The 17,464-nt window shown below is 45.3% G+C and overlaps 1 protein-coding gene across 1 annotated transcript in view; it reads left to right on the top strand.

Annotated features, from left to right (window-relative positions):
- The window catches only part of DDB1 (damage specific DNA binding protein 1), a 30,122-nt gene continuing 12,658 nt past the window's right edge, over positions 1 to 17,464 (top strand). Inside the window, exons 1-17 of the mRNA XM_045786797.2 lie at positions 1 to 214; positions 1,416 to 1,564; positions 2,782 to 2,898; positions 3,249 to 3,470; positions 5,691 to 5,805; positions 6,734 to 6,831; positions 7,594 to 7,752; positions 8,356 to 8,439; positions 9,026 to 9,142; positions 9,732 to 9,834; positions 13,301 to 13,376; positions 13,464 to 13,572; positions 15,524 to 15,702; positions 15,797 to 15,960; positions 16,043 to 16,150; positions 16,295 to 16,502; positions 17,290 to 17,385. Of these exons, the coding sequence (XP_045642753.1) occupies positions 154 to 214; positions 1,416 to 1,564; positions 2,782 to 2,898; positions 3,249 to 3,470; positions 5,691 to 5,805; positions 6,734 to 6,831; positions 7,594 to 7,752; positions 8,356 to 8,439; positions 9,026 to 9,142; positions 9,732 to 9,834; positions 13,301 to 13,376; positions 13,464 to 13,572; positions 15,524 to 15,702; positions 15,797 to 15,960; positions 16,043 to 16,150; positions 16,295 to 16,502; positions 17,290 to 17,385 (2,165 nt within the window). The 5' untranslated portion in view covers positions 1 to 153. The remainder of the gene's footprint in view (positions 215 to 1,415; positions 1,565 to 2,781; positions 2,899 to 3,248; positions 3,471 to 5,690; positions 5,806 to 6,733; positions 6,832 to 7,593; positions 7,753 to 8,355; positions 8,440 to 9,025; positions 9,143 to 9,731; positions 9,835 to 13,300; positions 13,377 to 13,463; positions 13,573 to 15,523; positions 15,703 to 15,796; positions 15,961 to 16,042; positions 16,151 to 16,294; positions 16,503 to 17,289; positions 17,386 to 17,464) is intronic.

The raw sequence follows: 17,464 nt of genomic DNA, 5'->3' as shown, positions 1-17,464 counted from the left end.
CGCGCCCCGGCCGCTCTGGCCTGCAACGTGTCTGTGGGGCGGAGGCAGCGGCAGTGGAGTTCGCCGCGCGCGGGTGGGGGCCCCTGTCTCTTCGCCTGTGTCCATTTCTCTATCGTTGCGCTCGAGTGCCGACGGGCCGTCCCAGACCTCGACATGTCGTACAACTACGTGGTAACGGCACAGAAGCCCACCGCCGTGAACGGCTGCGTGACCGGTGAGGCTGCCAGGGCAGGAGACCCCGCGAGGGAGGGAGCTGGGGGGAACCGAGGCCTAGGGAGGCCCGTGGCTCCTGGGGCGGCCGGGCGGGACCGAGTCCCGGGAATGGAAGGTGCTGGCGGCCGACGGAGCTCCCCCCAGCCCACGACTTTAAAGAAGCAGTCTTCAGCACGCGCCTTTTGGGGAGCAGAAGCTGCGCTCGAGGGTCCCCTTTCGTCCTGGGAGGTCACTTGGCCTCGGGGACAGGGACGGGCCCACTGGGACAGAGAGCGAAGTGTGAATTGATTGTGCGGTGGTGCTTGGACCCCGAGATTGGCCTCGTGCGGTTAGGGGAAGGGGCCGTGGTGGTGGCGACTTGGAGGGTCAGAATTTTCTTGTGGGAGAGCCTGGGACGTGCAGGAGGTGGAGGGATGTGAGGAATGTACGCACTCACCCAAAGGAGAGGAGTTCTCTTTGCCCTGCCCGGGGCTGTTGTTTACTCGAGGGAGCTGCTGGAGAAGAGGGTTTGGATGGCCCAGCCCAGTGCTGGGTTTGCCTTGTTGACTATGCAAGGATTACAAAGGGCACAGATGTCCAGAACCCGGGAATAATCATCTTGATCCACGTTCTCAGCAGAACATGAAGACCTCAAATTTGTATGTTTATGTAAATCCTAATCATGATTCCAAAACAAAACTCTGTTGTTTGTGAAGTGGAAAGCTCTGAAGGCGTGTGAACCGGGGTATTGGTAGACTGCGGGGAAGGCAAGAGATGTGGACAAAGCAATGTTTTCATATAAAGCTTTGAGAATTTGCATTCGTTCTGCTCTGTTTGGTAAAGAGTTTGTGAAAATTTAGAGAAGTGCCGAATGGAGATGTACGCTTTTTCCAGCATCCCTTAATGACATAAGTCTGCCACTGCAGTAGGAAAAGTCAAATTTGAGGGCACAGAGCCATCTGAAAGGTTTTCACAGTCATTGTCAGTTGAAGGACATGCTGCTCTTAGGCCCAGTCCAGTTTTCTTAGTCTGATTAAGGAAGTAGCTTTCTTGAATGTATGAAGTGAGACTTTTTGAGGTGCTGGATTTGGCAAGAAGGAAGTGAATGGAGGGAGCCAGAGAAATACGTGAAGTAAATGAGAATTCTGGAGGTATTTAAGTAGAAGTGAGGATTATTTAGATCCTGCTCTGGCTTCAAAAGTTAGAGGATCTGTTCCTTTCAGGACACTTTACTTCAGCTGAAGACTTGAACCTGTTGATTGCCAAAAACACGAGATTAGAGATCTATGTGGTCACTGCTGAGGGGCTTCGGCCCGTCAAAGAGGTGGGCATGTATGGGAAGATTGCGGTCATGGAGCTTTTCAGGCCCAAGGTAAGTGCTCTGGGTTGGGCCCAGCAACGAGAACTTAGATGGTTTTACATACATTGTTTTACACTTTTGCTTGGGGTGGGTGGAATGAGGTTTAGGAGAGAAAGTCTCTTTCTTTTGAGTGGTGGGTTTCAAATTTATTCTTTTTTTTTTTTTTTAAGATTTTATTTATTTATTTATTTGACAGAGAAAGCGCGCGTGCATAAGCAGAGGGAAAGCAGGCAGAGGGAGAAGCTGGCCTCCCGCTGAGCAAGGAGCCTGATGCAGGACTTGATTCCAGAGCCCTGGGATCATGACCTGAGCCAAAGGCAGTTGCTTAACCGACTAAGCCATTGAGGCATCCCTCAATTGATATTCTTGAACAAACTTCCTAGAGGCAGAAGAGTCACTAGGGAAAAAATTGATCGAGTTGACTTCTTTAGAAGGGGAAATTAAAGTAGATTGAAATGTGGGTCACCATACTGATTCAGAGAGTAGGCTCTAGATTAGGGCAGTTCTGGCTTTATTCCGTATTAATTTTAACTTTGGGTACCACCTAACTTTTCAGAGCCTTATTTGCCTGTCTGCAAAATGGGGATAACAGTATAACATCTCTGGGTTATTACAAAGATGAAATGTTTAATAACACAGGAGCTATTACATAGCAAACATTTGCTGTTAACTGTTTTCACAGTATTATCATCATTATTATAATTCAGATGTTTTCATCCATATTGCTTCATTACATTCTAATTGAATCTGACAAGAAAGCAGTGGATTCAAAATTTTAATTGTAACCTTTGAACAAAATATTTACTGTTTTGGGGTCTCTGTTAAGAAGTAGGTAAGACTTTGTAGGTCCATTTTAGTTTCCATTGTTATTCATGTTTTTTTCTTTCTTCCAATAGTTGGAGAGGATTAGAGGAGGCATTACATTCATCTTTCAGAATTTGAATGGAATGAGTGAGATTAGCTTGAGATGGAAATAGACAAGACGTTATTGTAGGGAGGGCAAAGAGCTGCATAGTCATCAAAGTGCAGACTAGATGTTTACCAGCTTCAGTTCTGGCCTTTTGCACAAACCCTCAGGGTGTGTTACCTACTCACTATGGATTTTTCTCTTCAGGGAGAAAAGAAAGTTCTTAAAGAATTTAGCATGCTTAAAGAAAGATGCTTAGAGGCTGGATAGGTATTCTTGTTTCAAAAAGAACTTCTGTTGATGTTATTACCTTGGTTTCCAGGGGGAGAGCAAGGACCTGCTGTTTATCCTGACAGCTAAATACAATGCCTGCATCCTGGAATATAAGCAGAGTGGCGAGAGCATTGATATCATAACGCGAGCCCATGGCAATGTCCAGGTGAGGTGGCTGCTTCAGGCTGATGAGAGTTTTTTGGATAGAGCTGTCATGATGTGATAAAGAAAATTGAATTGCTGGGGGCAGCTCTCTCTGTGATCAGAGAAACAGGGAGAAAACACTAAGGGTTTAAGCTTTTATAGGAAAGGAAGAGTCCAAGGGACAGGGTACTAATTCATTAAGAATCAGCGTTTTGCAAGAAGGTACACACTGACATTTGGGCTCCCTGGAGTGTTAGTTGGATGTCACTAGTTTTATTACCATCCCTAAAATCATCTTGGGGAAAAGGTGCCTGGTGACCTCTGTTCCTCTGAGTGTTGAGATTCTTCCCTAACCCCAGTTTTACTTCTCAGGACCGGATTGGCCGCCCCTCAGAGACTGGCATTATTGGCATCATCGACCCTGAGTGCAGGATGATTGGCCTGCGACTCTATGATGGCCTTTTCAAGGTTATTCCGCTAGACCGGGACAATAAAGAGCTCAAGGCCTTTAACATCCGCCTCGAGGAGCTGCATGTCATCGATGTCAAGTTCCTATATGGTTGCCAAGCACCTACCATCTGCTTTGTCTACCAGGTACTGAAGCCAGAGGAGAGAGGGAAAAGCTATGTGGTTTCACATTGTGGGAGTTGATTTTCACTAATTGGACTGGATTTGGTAGCGTAGGCAGAGAGTTTAATGTATTTGTCCTGAGATGCTTTGTATGGCATAATTAATATGGGTCAGATTTCGGTTGCAGTAGTACTTAATGAGGCAGGAAGCTCTCTGGCGCTGGTAGCAGGTTTTAATCCTGAGATTACATTCTTGTGGACCTTGGAGATTTTATAGGGTGACCCAGTTTATACTTTGTCTGAGTCTCTTAACGGCATGCTAGGGGATTATTAAAACTTAGCTGTAGAGAAATGATCTAGAAATTGCCCTTATAAGCAAAGAAAAAACGTCTTGGTGATGTTTACTTACTTATGTCTTCTAAGAAGGAGTTTGCATTTTGTCCAGCACTCACTCTCTGGTGACTTGTTGGCTGTTGACTTCTATTTTAGTCTATGCCTAAAACTTCAGCAGAGCTGATCCTGGGCAGCTGTTCTCTGAGCCAGATTTGTTAAGTGGGGGTGGGGTGGCAGAGCATCATACTAACTTGCTGTATCTTGGTTAAATCTCAGCCTTTTAACAAAGAGCCATACAGCACGAGGTCATTTCACTTGCGTATGGTTGAATAAATGGTGGAAGGAAACATAGTCTGGGTCCAAGTGCTATGTGTGGGCACATTTGGTATCTGTGTTAAAGTATTGGAAACACTAATGTATTTTTGTGTGTTTCTTAGTGTCACCCTAAGTGCTAGAGTTCAGAGGCTGGTTGGAATGAAGTTCAGTTGTATAAGGTTGAAAGTACTTCAGGGGATTTTGTTTGATCTTGCTCACTGTGCTTTACTGAAATAAAAACTTAGAATTTCTTTCCCTTCTTCAGTTTTGTAAATACCAGGTCATTAAAACACTGATGTTGGTTATTTAAGGCTGACTCTGTCTGTTCCTAGTCTCAGGGCTGCCAGTTATGAACGATCTTCATTCGTGTGTGTGTGTGTGTGTGTGTGTGTGTGTGTCTGTCTGTCTGTCTGTCTGTCTGTCTCAGGGGCCCAAGTCAGACCCCCAGCTTGAACTTCTCGTGAAGTTCAGTCTTACCCCTGGTCATTGATGGGAAGATCTTTCATCAACTAAAAATGACTATCTCCTGTTTTGTGCCCAAAATTCAAATATTGTTGTGAATATTTAGGGACTTACAATGTGAAAGGTAGTCATTCTAAGTGTGTCAGGAGCTATTAACAGTGATTAAGCTTTGGCCCCTGCCTCCAAACAGTGTTGAATTCTTTCCATAACTTCTTTGACTTTCATCTGGTCTTTGTTGAGGCCGTCTCCCACTGGCTGATTGTATCCTCCCCGTCCCTGCTCTTTTAGTCTCTCAGGGGTGACTTTGACAGCCTCATGACTGATTCGAGGCATGATTCAAAAGAAGGAGGAGAAGATGGCAGATCCTTAACTGACTGAGCCACCCAGGTGCCCCAAACAAAAAAATTTTTAAGTAATCTCTAGACCCAACATGGGGCTCAAACTCATGACCCCCGAGATCAAGAGTTGCTTGCCAGGCACCCCCTCAAACAAAAAAAAAAATTTTTTTTTTAAGATTTTATTTATTTATTTGACAGAGAGAGAGAGACAGCCAGCAAGAGAGGGAACAGAAGCAGGGGGAGTGGGAGAGGAAGAAGCAGGCTCCCAGCAGAGCAGGGAGCCCGATGCGGGGCTCGATCCTAGGACTCCGGGATCACGCTCTGAGCCGAAGGCAGACGCTTAACGACTGAGCCACCCAGGCGCCCCTCAAACAAATTTTTTAAATCTCTTAGATGTATATTTGGCTTCTCAATGTATGGTTGTTTTTGGCTTTTTTTTAAAAAGCTGTTTCATAAGTTCCTTGAGGCCATAGAAAAAATATATATAAGTACCAGCGAATGTACCTGTATATGTTGTATCTCTTATGGTGATTAGTATGGCATGTCAGATTGGCTTTTCTAATTCTTAAGCCTTTCTTGATTGGTTGCATTGTGAGAAAACAGTAGGCCTGAGTCTCAGTCTACCCAGTCACAGGCTTAGTTGGTGGCTGTCAACGTACTCATGGGTCAGGATAGTAAGACCAACGTGACAGGGTGGTCAGATGCTGGGTGGTCGTGGCCTGTCCCTTTCAGGACTCCTTTCCAGTCCAAGCTTCACCTGTCCTAAGGGCTAACCACTCCCACCTTTCCCCACCTAGGACCCTCAGGGGCGGCACGTGAAAACCTATGAGGTGTCTCTCCGAGAGAAGGAGTTCAATAAGGGCCCTTGGAAACAGGAGAATGTAGAAGCTGAAGCTTCCATGGTGATTGCAGGTTGGTTGGGGTTTGGGATTTGTCCCCCTACCCCAGGGCTGGGCCCGTTCCTTACTCGTTCCTGCCTTACCTCTGCTCCTTCAGTTCGGTGCTCAGGTGCTATTATGCACACTCATTACTCAGCAGCCCTGAGGTCTCCTGTTTCTAAATGTGCTTTTCTTTGCTTTTCCCATTTCTGTCTTTGGGATTATCTCTTTTTTTACTCCTTCCAAAAAGTACAACTTTCCTTTATTTGGGGGTGGAGGGGTTAACTATGAACCGCTGAGATTGATTTGCCAAGTGGCGTGCAGAAATTCTTCTCATTTTACTGTTGGGCATAACATTTAAAAACTGCGAGGGACCTATAGAGTTTATCTAATCTGACTGTTTCACAGATGAGGAAGCCTGGCTTGAGGGGTTTGCCCGTGCCTGTGCCTCACTGACAAAGCCTTGGCCGGACTCCAGGCCTCTTTGCTCCTTCTCCTGTATCCTCCCCACGACATTGTGTCGAGTGTCTCATCTAGGAGAGAAATTTTAAAACTCCCAAGTGAGAATTGGCTTTTCTAAATGGTGGCCCTGATAATGGGGGAAATTAAGCTAAGGAACAAGGAAAAAAAAAAAGCCTTGAGTTAGGAAGGACCAAAGCTTAGGAGAAAAGGGGAGGAATGCAGGCAGAAGAACACAAGAGAAGACTCCCCACCCTTAGGAACTCAGAAACACCAGAAGAGTGACAATAAAAATATCACCAGGGTTAGATAATGCCAGCCTGAAATTTCTCAGACAGCAGTCTCAATTAAAGGCGATCATGCTCCCTGGACTCTGATGTCTTTTTAAAAAAGAATGATTATCTTAAGGTTTGCCTCAGAGATGGCTGGATCGGTGCCCTTGCTGCTGCAGGCTTGGCAGGTCCAAAGTGCTGAGCATTCTAACGCTGCGCTCTCTCCTGCAGTCCCAGAGCCCTTCGGAGGGGCCATCATCATTGGACAGGAATCAATCACCTATCACAACGGTGACAAATACCTGGCAATTGCCCCTCCTATTATCAAGGTGAGCAGCGGTCTTTTACTTTTCCCTCCCGTTTTTTGCCTTTGTTCGTACCCTGCTCTTGTCTTTCTCCCTGTTTGTCAAAGGGACAGACATTTACAGATGTCTGTTGTCCTGTTTACTGTGTACATAAGATACTGTGTTGGTTATTGGGAATACAAAGACCGGCCTGGTTTTGCTTACTGAGAGCTTGCTTACTAACTAAGAAAGAAGTAGTAATCAAAGTAGGTTTACCCTTTCCATCGACTGGGGCAACTTTAAGAAGGGAAGGATTTTCCATTTTATTGAATGTTTTCAGAGCTCAGGTCATGTGAAGGTGACATAGCAATCAGTTATATAGACTTAAAAACTAGTCCTAAAAGTTTCAAACCTTAATGTTTCAAGTCATAAGAATTAATACAAAATTAAGTTAAAGAGTAAATAACAAAATCTATGGTAGCATTAGCAGTGGGAGGTAATTAGTGATAGGAGAAATAACCAAACTTGTGGTAGTATCCATAGTCCAGCGAATACTTAGAGCTGCTTCCTACTTTCTGTATGTTTCCATGTTCCAGTGTAAATAACCATTTAAGGTATATTGAGTTCCTCAGAAAATTGTCTTCAGAATAAAAGTGTCCCCATGTTCACTCACACATGTAGTTTTAGCTAAGTGGATTCCTTGCTCGTGAAATGGCTGTATTTGCTAAAGGGAGTGGTTCGCAAAGGTTTGCTCTTTGATTATGGGAGACCCTTAATCTCTAATGACCATGTCTTCCCTCTTGGCAGCAAAGCACGATTGTCTGTCACAATCGTGTGGACCCCAATGGTTCCCGCTATCTGCTGGGAGACATGGAAGGACGGCTCTTCATGCTGCTTTTGGAGAAGGAGGAACAGATGGACGGCACTGTCACCCTCAAAGATCTCCGTGTGGAGCTCCTTGGAGAGGTAGGGCTTGTCCCTGCTCTGCCGCGTTCTCCTAGGGGTATAGCGAGTGTGGGAATGTGGCTCAGTGTGAGCAGTGTGAGATTTGTAGTCCTTAGCACCCAGCCACGAATGGTCAGTCCTGCTGTGGAAGTTGGTTTTTGAGTAAGTGAGATGTCAGAGAATCTCACAGACAGCTGGGCACTACCTCAAGCATAAAAAGGAAGAGGAAAATGATGCCATTCAGAATTAAAGATTAGTTTAATGCTGATACTCAATTCCAGGAAGAGATTCCCTAAAAAGTTTAAGAATTATGCAGTAAATTTTAGAGGTTTTAATTATTTTGAGGAGATCGGAGCCATTGGGATTAAAATGATTTGGAGCAGACACCCGCAAGAGAAAGTGTAGTTTTTTCTGACTGTAAGGATGTGATAAATGGAGTCACAAGCTTCAGAGATTTAGGAACATTTGCTTAGTGTGACCTGGGGATTTGAAATGGAGAATTGTTTCAGGACTCATGGCTGCAGCTGTTCATTTTCTTAGCAGATGTCAAGGAGGGGGTAGGACATGTCAGTCTCCCATGGGGTGTTCGTTCTGACGTCTCTCATGCCATTGACTCTCTTCTAGACCTCTATTGCTGAATGCTTGACATACCTCGATAACGGTGTTGTGTTCGTTGGGTCTCGCCTTGGGGACTCTCAGCTTGTGAAGGTGAGAAGACACTTTCTTCTTTCTGGGTGCTTCTTTGCCATCTTTACTGCTTCTTCATCAGGGTTCTTCTGTGTTTGGAGCCTCACAGAATTTCTTCATTTCATCCATGTCCGTACTATGCAGCTTTCTCCTTGGCTGAGTTCACATCCTACCCTCACCAGCTCTTTGTGTTAAAGGTTCATTCTGTAGATGTGCCAGCAAGGTGCTGGGCGCAGTGGATACAATTATGAACAAGACCCAGCTGCTACCTTCAAATATGTCATAATCTAATGTGCCGGACCCCCTCTAGAAGACAAAAACTTTGGACCTTCTCTGCAGAAAAATGCATGCAAGCATTTTGCATTCATTTCCAAACTGTTGCTTTGCAGTCCATCCGCGGGACTCACAGATTAGAAATTCCTGACTGATTAGTGGGTCGCCTGTAGGCCAACCATGTTCCTTAGTCAGCAGTCCCCTTCTAGAAGCATGCAGTGAAGCACAAGAAGGGCAGATCTAATAGGACTGAGAGTTTCTTTTGGACGATAACCATCTCGTTAGGGTGGATCTCTTAGGAGCATTCCAGGACTGACTGTTTTTTTCTTCTTAGCTCAATGTTGACAGCAATGAACAAGGCTCCTATGTAGTGGCCATGGAAACCTTTACCAATTTAGGACCCATTGTGGACATGTGCGTGGTGGACCTGGAGAGGCAGGGGCAGGGACAGGTAAGGGGGTCATCCCAGAAATGGATAGTTGATATACCCGCCCACTCAAACCGTGTCCTCCTAGGCTTGTCTGTTCGGAGTGAGGAGTGCCCACTGAAGATAACTTTTAAGAGCCTCACTCACTAATCCCAGTGATGCAAGGACAGCTACCATCTTTTGGTCTGTGATACAGATCTGCATCATCTGTGATCACATGAGCACCCTAATTAGATAGGAATTCTTGACCATTTCAGAAGTGAGGAGGCTTGGGACTGGGAAGGATCAAGTAACTTGTCCAAGGTCACGTAACCTCCAACTCACAGGTGTGTCTGACTCCAGAGCCTGTGCTCTTTCTAGTAAACTAGGTTCTAAGGATGGAAGCCAGCTTGCTAGGAGCAGTGGTAGTTACCTTTGGATCTTGGACAGAACATCCTGTCTGCTTGGTAAACTTGGGGGCTTGGAAATCAGCCCCTGTTAAGTCTGCTTCCTCAAACCTACCTCCACTGAAAGGGTCCTTGGGATTAGATATGGCTTGTTTATTTTCTGGGCATCGGTATGATGGCCCCAGGCTCTGGAGGGAGTTACTTAGAAACCTTTTCTCTGCTTGCAGCTGGTTACTTGCTCTGGGGCTTTTAAGGAAGGTTCCTTGCGGATCATCCGGAACGGAATTGGAATCCATGAGCATGCCAGCATTGACTTACCAGGCATTAAAGGTAACCTTTTGGTAGACATAGGATGCAAATCTTATTTGAGTGACCTTGGCCTTTGGCCTCATTATGTGTTGTGAAGGCACGTGGATGGGAGCTAGAGGAAAGCAGGTCAGATGAAGAGTAAAAAAAAAAAAGTCATAATGACAAATAAGTGGTAGGAGCTTAAACATATTTAAAAGTACCAAAGTAAGCTTGAAAATATATATTATTGGTATAATTGGATAATGGAGTAGAGAAATGGAAAGGAAAAGTTTGTAAGTTAAGTTTAACGTTTTTATAAAGGAATTGATAGAATTCCTGAAAAAAAGAGGAGACTGAGACTATCATACGAAGGTATAAGTGTAAAGGTAGTAACTTGTAGAACAAAAATACAAAGCTAAATTCCAGGAGAACTGTAGTAATCGAAAAGATCAAAGAAAGAGTACATGGTGAAAGGCTTTTATGGGGCGCCTGGCTGGCTCAGTTGTTAAGCGGCTGCCTTTGGCTCAGGGCGTGATCCCAGCGTTCTGGGATCTAGCCTTGCATCAGGCTCCTCCGCTGGGAGCCTGCTTCTTCCTCTCCCACTCCCCCTTGCTTGTGTTCCCTCTCTCGCTGGCTGTCTCTCTCTCTGTCAGATGAATAAATAAAATCTTAAAAAAAAAAAAAAAGGCTTTTATGATATTATGAGTAGTAGACGTGACTCAGAATGATAGGACATGTGCACAAGGGTCCGATATATCTGACATGTCATATCAGTAAATGTGAATGGGCTAAACTCACCTGTTCCAAGAAAAAGATGATCCGATTGAATCATAAAGCGAAACATAGGTATAAATAGAAGGCACATCAGAAATAAAAGGTTATTTAGACTATCAGGAGATGAGAGAGCATGGGAGCAGATAAATAGAGATTTATGAATTAGAAAGAAAGAGATTCTGAAAGTTTAAAGTCCAGGAGAATCGACTGAAAACTAGACAATGAGAGTTCATTAAGGCAGTAGGATATAAAATTAATGTACTGAAATCAATAGCGTTCATGTGAAAACGGAGTCCATTTGAAGGATAGTGGAGGAAAGGAGCTAATTTACGTTAGTAATAAAAAGGCAAAACATCAAAGAATAAATTTTTTTAAGAAGATTTTTATTTGTGAGAGCGTGCGCACAAAAGCAGGAGGAGTGTCAGGCAGAGGGAGAAGCAGGGGAGCCCGATGCAGGGCTTCATCCCAGGATCATGACCTGAGCCGAAGGCAGACGATTAACCTCCTGACCATCCAGGTGCCCCTCTTTGACTTATTTATTTTTGTATTTAATGTACTTCAATAAAAATGTCGAGGTTTTTTTCTTTTTTTCTCTTTCTTTTTTTTTTTTTTTTAAAGATTTTATTTATTTATTTGACAGACATAGAGACAGCCAGAGAGAGAGGGAACACAGGCAGGGGGAGTGGGAGAGGAAGAAACAGGCTTCCAGCGGAGGAGCCTGATGGGGGGCTCGAACCCAGAATGCCGGGATCACGCCCTGAGCGGAAGGCAGACGCTTAACGACTGAGCCAGTCAGGCGCCCCGAGGTTTTTTTCTTGACCTAGATAAGCCAGAGTCCAAATGGAAAAAGGAAGAAGCAAGAAAAGCCAGGAAGACTTAAAAAGGATCAGTGACACAGGACTAGCTTTACCAGATATTAAAACGTACCATTAAACTGTAGCAAATAAAAGTGTGGTTTTGGTGCACTGATAGGCAGAGTTCCTTGAGCAGACTCAGAAATCCAGAAATTAAGAAAAGAAAAAAAAAGTCCTGGGTCCCTGGGTGGCTCAGTTGGTTAAGCATCTGCCTTCGGCTTGGGTCATGATCCCGGGATCGAGTCCCACGTTGGGAGAATCTCTGCGGGGAGCCTGCTTCTCTCTCTCTTCCTCTGCTTCTACCCCTGCTCCTGCTTACTCGTGCGCGCGCTCGCTCACTCTCTCTCTCTCTCTCAAAAACAAAAAGTCCAGAAAGAGACACAGTTGCATGTAGCAATTTAGTGTATGATGGTGGTGGTATCTCAGTTCAGTGAGATAAAGATGACTTTTTAAAATAAATGGTCTTTAATAAATGGTGTTCCCAGTTATCAACAGGGAAAGACAAGTTTGGATCCATACTGTACATACCGTACTTTGTATACCTTGCTAGAACCCAGATGGATCAGACTTAATGTAAAAAGAAAGTCATACAAAAGTTAAAAGAAAAAGTTGTCAAAATTCCTTTCTGACTTTAGAGTGGGGAAGGCCTTTTAAACTTTGACTCGTGCAGAAGCGAAGGGAAAGATTGGTTAATGCAACAACATGAAACACTTCTGCATGGCAAAAACAAAACACTGTAAGCTAAGTTCTAAGAAATGCCATTCAGATAAAAACGTTTGTAGTTCATCTTACAGACAAAGGCCTCATCTACCTAATTTATTGAAACATTTCTACAAAGAAGGTTACCGAAATTCTTGCCCCCAAATTGGCAAAAGACATGCGGGGACAGGTAACAGGCCTCACTTATACTAAGGGAGATGCAAATCAAAACCGACTAGTGATACCATTCTTTACCAGGTGGCCAGAATCCAAAAGTTTAACAACCCAGTGTTGGTGAGGCCGAGAGGAAATAAGCATGCTCGTTGTAACATCTGCCAAAACTTCACCTGCATTAATTTAGTGATTTATGGACAAGCCTAATTCTAAGCATCTACCCCCAGACCTTCATACAGACAGAGTGATGTAAATACAAGATCATTTGTTGTGGTACTGTATGCAAAATACTGAAAAAGTGTCTGTGCTTCAGTCGTGACTTAAAACTGGTACATCTATGTCATTAAATGCTGTGTAGCTTTTGAAAACAAAGTACTGTTCCGTTGTGATAAGGGCTTTAATTTAAAATGGAAAAGCATAGTGCATAAGAATGAATGATAGGCTGTTTGATATATATATGTGTGTGTATGTGTAACTTTCTTTTAAGTTTTATTTTTAAATAAGCTGTACACCCAACGCGGGGTTTGAACCCCCAACCCTGAGATCAAGAGTTGCACACTCCACCGACTGAGCCAGCCAGGTGCCCCTATATTAGTATTTGTTTATAAAACAGTGACTACCGAATTCCTTAAATTAAAAAAAAAAAAATTTTTTTTTTTTTTAAATGAATGAGACTATTGATTTATTTGGGGGATAGGTTTCAGGGAGAGGTATAGGAGTGAAACTTCTGTATACACATTTTAAAGATAAAATTTGGTTTTGAGTCATAGAAATGTATCATCCTATCCAAAATCAAAGGAAAGACTTTAAGATATTAGGCTCAAAACAGTTTTAAAAATAACTTCTTCAGGGTCTTAAAGCCAGGAAAGAACAGGGTGGCTATTTCAGCTTCAGGACGGACTCCATAAAGTTCCTGCTCCTCCTGGAGGCCCGCCGGCCTTCCCTTAGACGTGGGGAGCCGCGTGTTGGGCTGCGCTCTGCATCTTCATCCTTGATCTTTGTTTTAGGTCTGTGGCCGCTGCGGTCTGACCCTAACCGGGAGACTGATGACACGCTCGTGCTCTCTTTTGTGGGCCAGACAAGGTAAGGGTGAGTCTGGCGCCTGCTTGGGGTGCTCTTGTGAGCTGGGGGAGCTGGTCTGGCTGACCCAGGCCTTCCCTTCCCCCGCAGAGTTCTCATGTTAAACGGAGAAGAGGTGGAAGAAACCGAACTGATGGGTTTCGTGGATGATCAGCAGACCTTCTTCTGTGGCAACGTGGCTCATCAGCAACTCATCCAGGTAATAACTCAGAAAGGGGCAAGCCCCGTTGCCTTGAACTTGATTTCCAGTGCAGTGTAGAGCACTGCAGGATTTTGCAGCAGTCCATTTTTATGGTTCTCAGAGTAACAAATCCTAGAAAAAAATTAAAATGACCCGATAACCCACCACTCAGAGAAAACAACTTAACAGCTCCTAACTTTGGGGTTACTCCTTTCAGCTTTATTTTTCTTCTGTAAATATATGTAGTATTCATTCGCATTCTCTTTTACGGACTGGGATCATAGTATTTTTATGGTTTGGATGTCATTCGCACTAATTATGCCCTATTTTCTGAGGCACGTGTTTTCACTTGTTGTAGTAATACATACCTAATTAGTTCTAGTGCTCCCATCCATATATGACTGTTGGTAGCACTTTCCACATTAATTATTAGAACCAGAGCTCTTACTCTGTTCTGGTTTTTAAAAATCTATATGCGTGATGGGGTCAGATATCCCTTTGGCTCTTGTTAGCCACTAGAGTCTGATTTCTTTTTTTCTTTTTCTTTTTTTTTTTTTTAAGATTTTATTTATTAATTTGATAGAGAGACAGCCAGCGAGAGAGGGAACACAAGCAGGGGGAGTGGGAGAGGAAGAAGCAGGCTCCCAGTGGAGGAGCCTGATGTGGGGCTCGATCCCAGAACGCTGGAATCATTCCCTGAGCCGAAGGCAGACGCTTAACGACTGTGCCACCCAGGCACCCCCTAGAGTCTGATTTCTGAGCACCTGCCCATCCCCTGGTTGTTTCTAGTTCAGAGTGACCCCTGGCAGTCTTCACTTTTTGCACATCTTCTTCAACCTTTGGAACTTCTCTTAACTGTGGCCGGAGTCAGTGTTTGCGTGTCGGGTGTGGCACTTGTGTGCCTGAGGATTAATGAATCCTCTCCATCTTTTTATCCACGTGGGTCTTCCTTTTAGCCAACAGGCAATTGTGGATTTGGTAAAAGCCAGAGGGAAGATTCTGTTGGTTTGTGGACCAAGTGTGGGAGGTGCCCAGATACTGATTCATTGCTTTGTCTGTTTTTTCTAACTAGTGGCCCAAAGACTGGCACCAGCTCATGTATCTGTTGTGAAAGGATTTTCCTCTTTAAATAGGAGCTGAGCTTTGATAGAGTAGGATGAATTGACATGTATGTTACAGTGTCATCGACCTGCTTTTTGTTTTATTTCAGTGATGAAATTGATTAAGCATATTTCAAGATAATTTCATAGCCTTTACTAAAGAATTTTATTTTTGGGGGTACCTGGGTGGCTCATTTGGTTGAACGTTTGCCTTCAGCTCAGGTCATGATCCCAGGGTCCTAGGTTGGAGCCCCGTGTTGTTGGGCTCTCTGCTCAGCGGGGAGTCTGCTTCTCCCTCTCCCTCTGCTTGTACTCAGTCTCTCTCTCTGTCAAATAAATAAAATCTTGAAAAAAAAGAATTTTATTTTTTTAAGGTTTTATTTTTAAATAATCACCACACCCAATGTGGGGCTTGAACTCACGACCCTGAGATTAAGAGTCACACACTCAAACCACTGACCAAGCCAGCTGGACACCCACAAAGTTTAAGTAATTTTCATGGTTCATGCACAGTAAAGAACTTGGCTATTTTAGAGGACTGATTTTTGGGTTGAGAAAAACTGCTAGACTGTAGTCACAGGTCTTCCTCCATCGATACCTCTCCCAGGACTTCATCCGAATGAAGCAGGTTGCCTTTTTTTCTGTTTGCAGGTAGGTACGGTGGCAGCGGCTTTAAGCCAGTCTTCAGGGCTTCAGCGCACAAGGGCATCTGTGAGAACTGATCACCGCAGGAGTTTGGGGGAAATACCCAGGGCAGAGAGGATGTCGGTGGTTTATTTTTACGGCTACACCAGGGCGGCTTTCACCACCTGTTCCCGCGGTGTTTGGATCCCAGCAGGTGCTTGGAGACCTTTCTCTTCTTTTTCTAGATCACTTCAGCATCTGTGAGGTTGGTCTCTCAGGAACCCAAAGCCCTGGTCAGCGAGTGGAAGGAGCCTCAGGGCAAGAACATCAGCGTGGCCTCCTGCAACAGCAGCCAGGTGGTGGTGGCGGTGGGGAGGGCCCTCTACTACCTGCAGATCCACCCTCAGGAGCTCCGGCAGATCAGGTGTGTGCCCGCCTGTCCGCTCCCCCCCTCCCCCGTTCCCCGGGACTTCTTTCATCCTTGGCGTCCTTCCTCTGCCATATTCCTCTTTGTTCAGCCACACAGAGATGGAACATGAAGTGGCCTGCTTGGACATCACCCCACTGGGGGACAGCAACGGGCTGTCCCCTCTTTGTGCCATTGGCCTCTGGACAGACATCTCAGCGCGTATCCTGAAGCTGCCCTCTTTTGAGCTACTGCACAAAGAGATGCTGGGTGGAGGTAGGTGTCCCGTAAGGACCTTTGAAAGGTTGGGATCAGAGTCAGAACATGGAACAAGATCTTAAGTGCTCCTCTCCCACAGAGATCATTCCTCGTTCCATCCTGATGACCACATTTGAGAGTAGCCACTACCTCCTTTGTGCCTTGGGAGATGGGGCGCTTTTCTACTTCGGGCTCAACATTGAGACAGGTGAGAATAACCCTGTGAACGGAGGGCTCTCGGAGAAACAAGGAGTGTGGCAGCCTCAGGGTACTGCTTTTGAGCCTTCACGACCCAGCTGTTTGTCCTGCAGCCTTTCCTTCCTACTTTCTCCTAATGCCGTTCTTTCTGTAGGCCTGTTGAGCGACCGTAAAAAGGTGACTCTGGGCACCCAGCCCACGGTATTGAGGACTTTCCGTTCTCTTTCTACCACCAACGTCTTTGCTTGCTCCGACCGCCCCACCGTCATCTACAGCAGCAACCACAAATTGGTCTTCTCCAATGTCAACCTCAAGGAAGTCAACTACATGTGTCCCCTCAACTCTGATGGCTATCCTGACAGGTGAGCCTCTTTTTCTTTTCAGCAAGAGCCATTGATTGAGGGCAGCATGATGTTTTCCTCGAACCCTTCCGCAGTGTCGAATCAGTATAAATAGCTGAGATGGGAAGTGTAGAGCAGAGGTTCTCCCAGCTGGGCTGCCCATTCGAAATCCCTGGGACACTTAAAAAGAACGGATTTTTTTGAATCCTTCTCAGATTCTGATTCGGTAGATCTGGGGTTTGGGCCATAGAATCTGTATTTTCAGGAAAACCTTCCAAGTGATTCAAATGATTAGTCAAGTTTCAGAACCCCTGATTTAGAGATCATTCTGTATTCCTAGAGCAGGGTCCCCCACCAGCAGCCACCAAACTAGCTGGGAACTCATTAGAAGTGTAAACTCTCAGGCCTTCAGGGGAAGGGGGGGCACTGAAACTGTGGGGGTGGGGCCCAGCAGTCTGCTTCAACAAGCACTCCTGCCGATTCTGATGCAAACGATGATTTGAGAATCACCAGTTCTAGATTCTAATGCCACAATTAGCATTAAACAGAAAGCAGTTAAAAAACATACCTCAGTTGAGGCTCACCCAGACCTGTTAAATAAGTTGGGGGGGGGGGTGGCAGTGGGACCAGGCATCAGAGCAGGTCACATCTCCCCAGCTGGTTTTTAGCTTGGAGTCGGAGTTGAGAGCCACTGCCTGGAGGAAGCTGGTGTAATTCTGCCTTGTTTTTCTTCCCCTTACGGAGTTGCCTCGTAGAATCCTTTCCTTCCTTGGGTCTACTCAGTCTAAACCCAGACCCTTCTTTCCAGCCTGGCCCTGGCCAACAACAGCACCCTCACCATCGGCACCATCGACGAGATCCAGAAGCTGCATATCCGCACAGTTCCGCTCTACGAGTCTCCCAGGTGAGCGCCGGGGAACAGGGCTGCGGAGCAGGGCTGCGGAGCGTGGTGATGGGCGCGGGTGTGGGGCGCGTCCCCTCTC

Source organism: Ursus americanus, chromosome 24, assembly GCF_024610735.1.
Source record: "Ursus americanus isolate L20-20 chromosome 24, mUrsAme1.1.p, whole genome shotgun sequence".
In the NCBI taxonomy this organism is placed as follows: domain Eukaryota; kingdom Metazoa; phylum Chordata; class Mammalia; order Carnivora; family Ursidae; genus Ursus; species Ursus americanus.
This window is presented reverse-complemented; position numbering and strand designations above follow the sequence as displayed.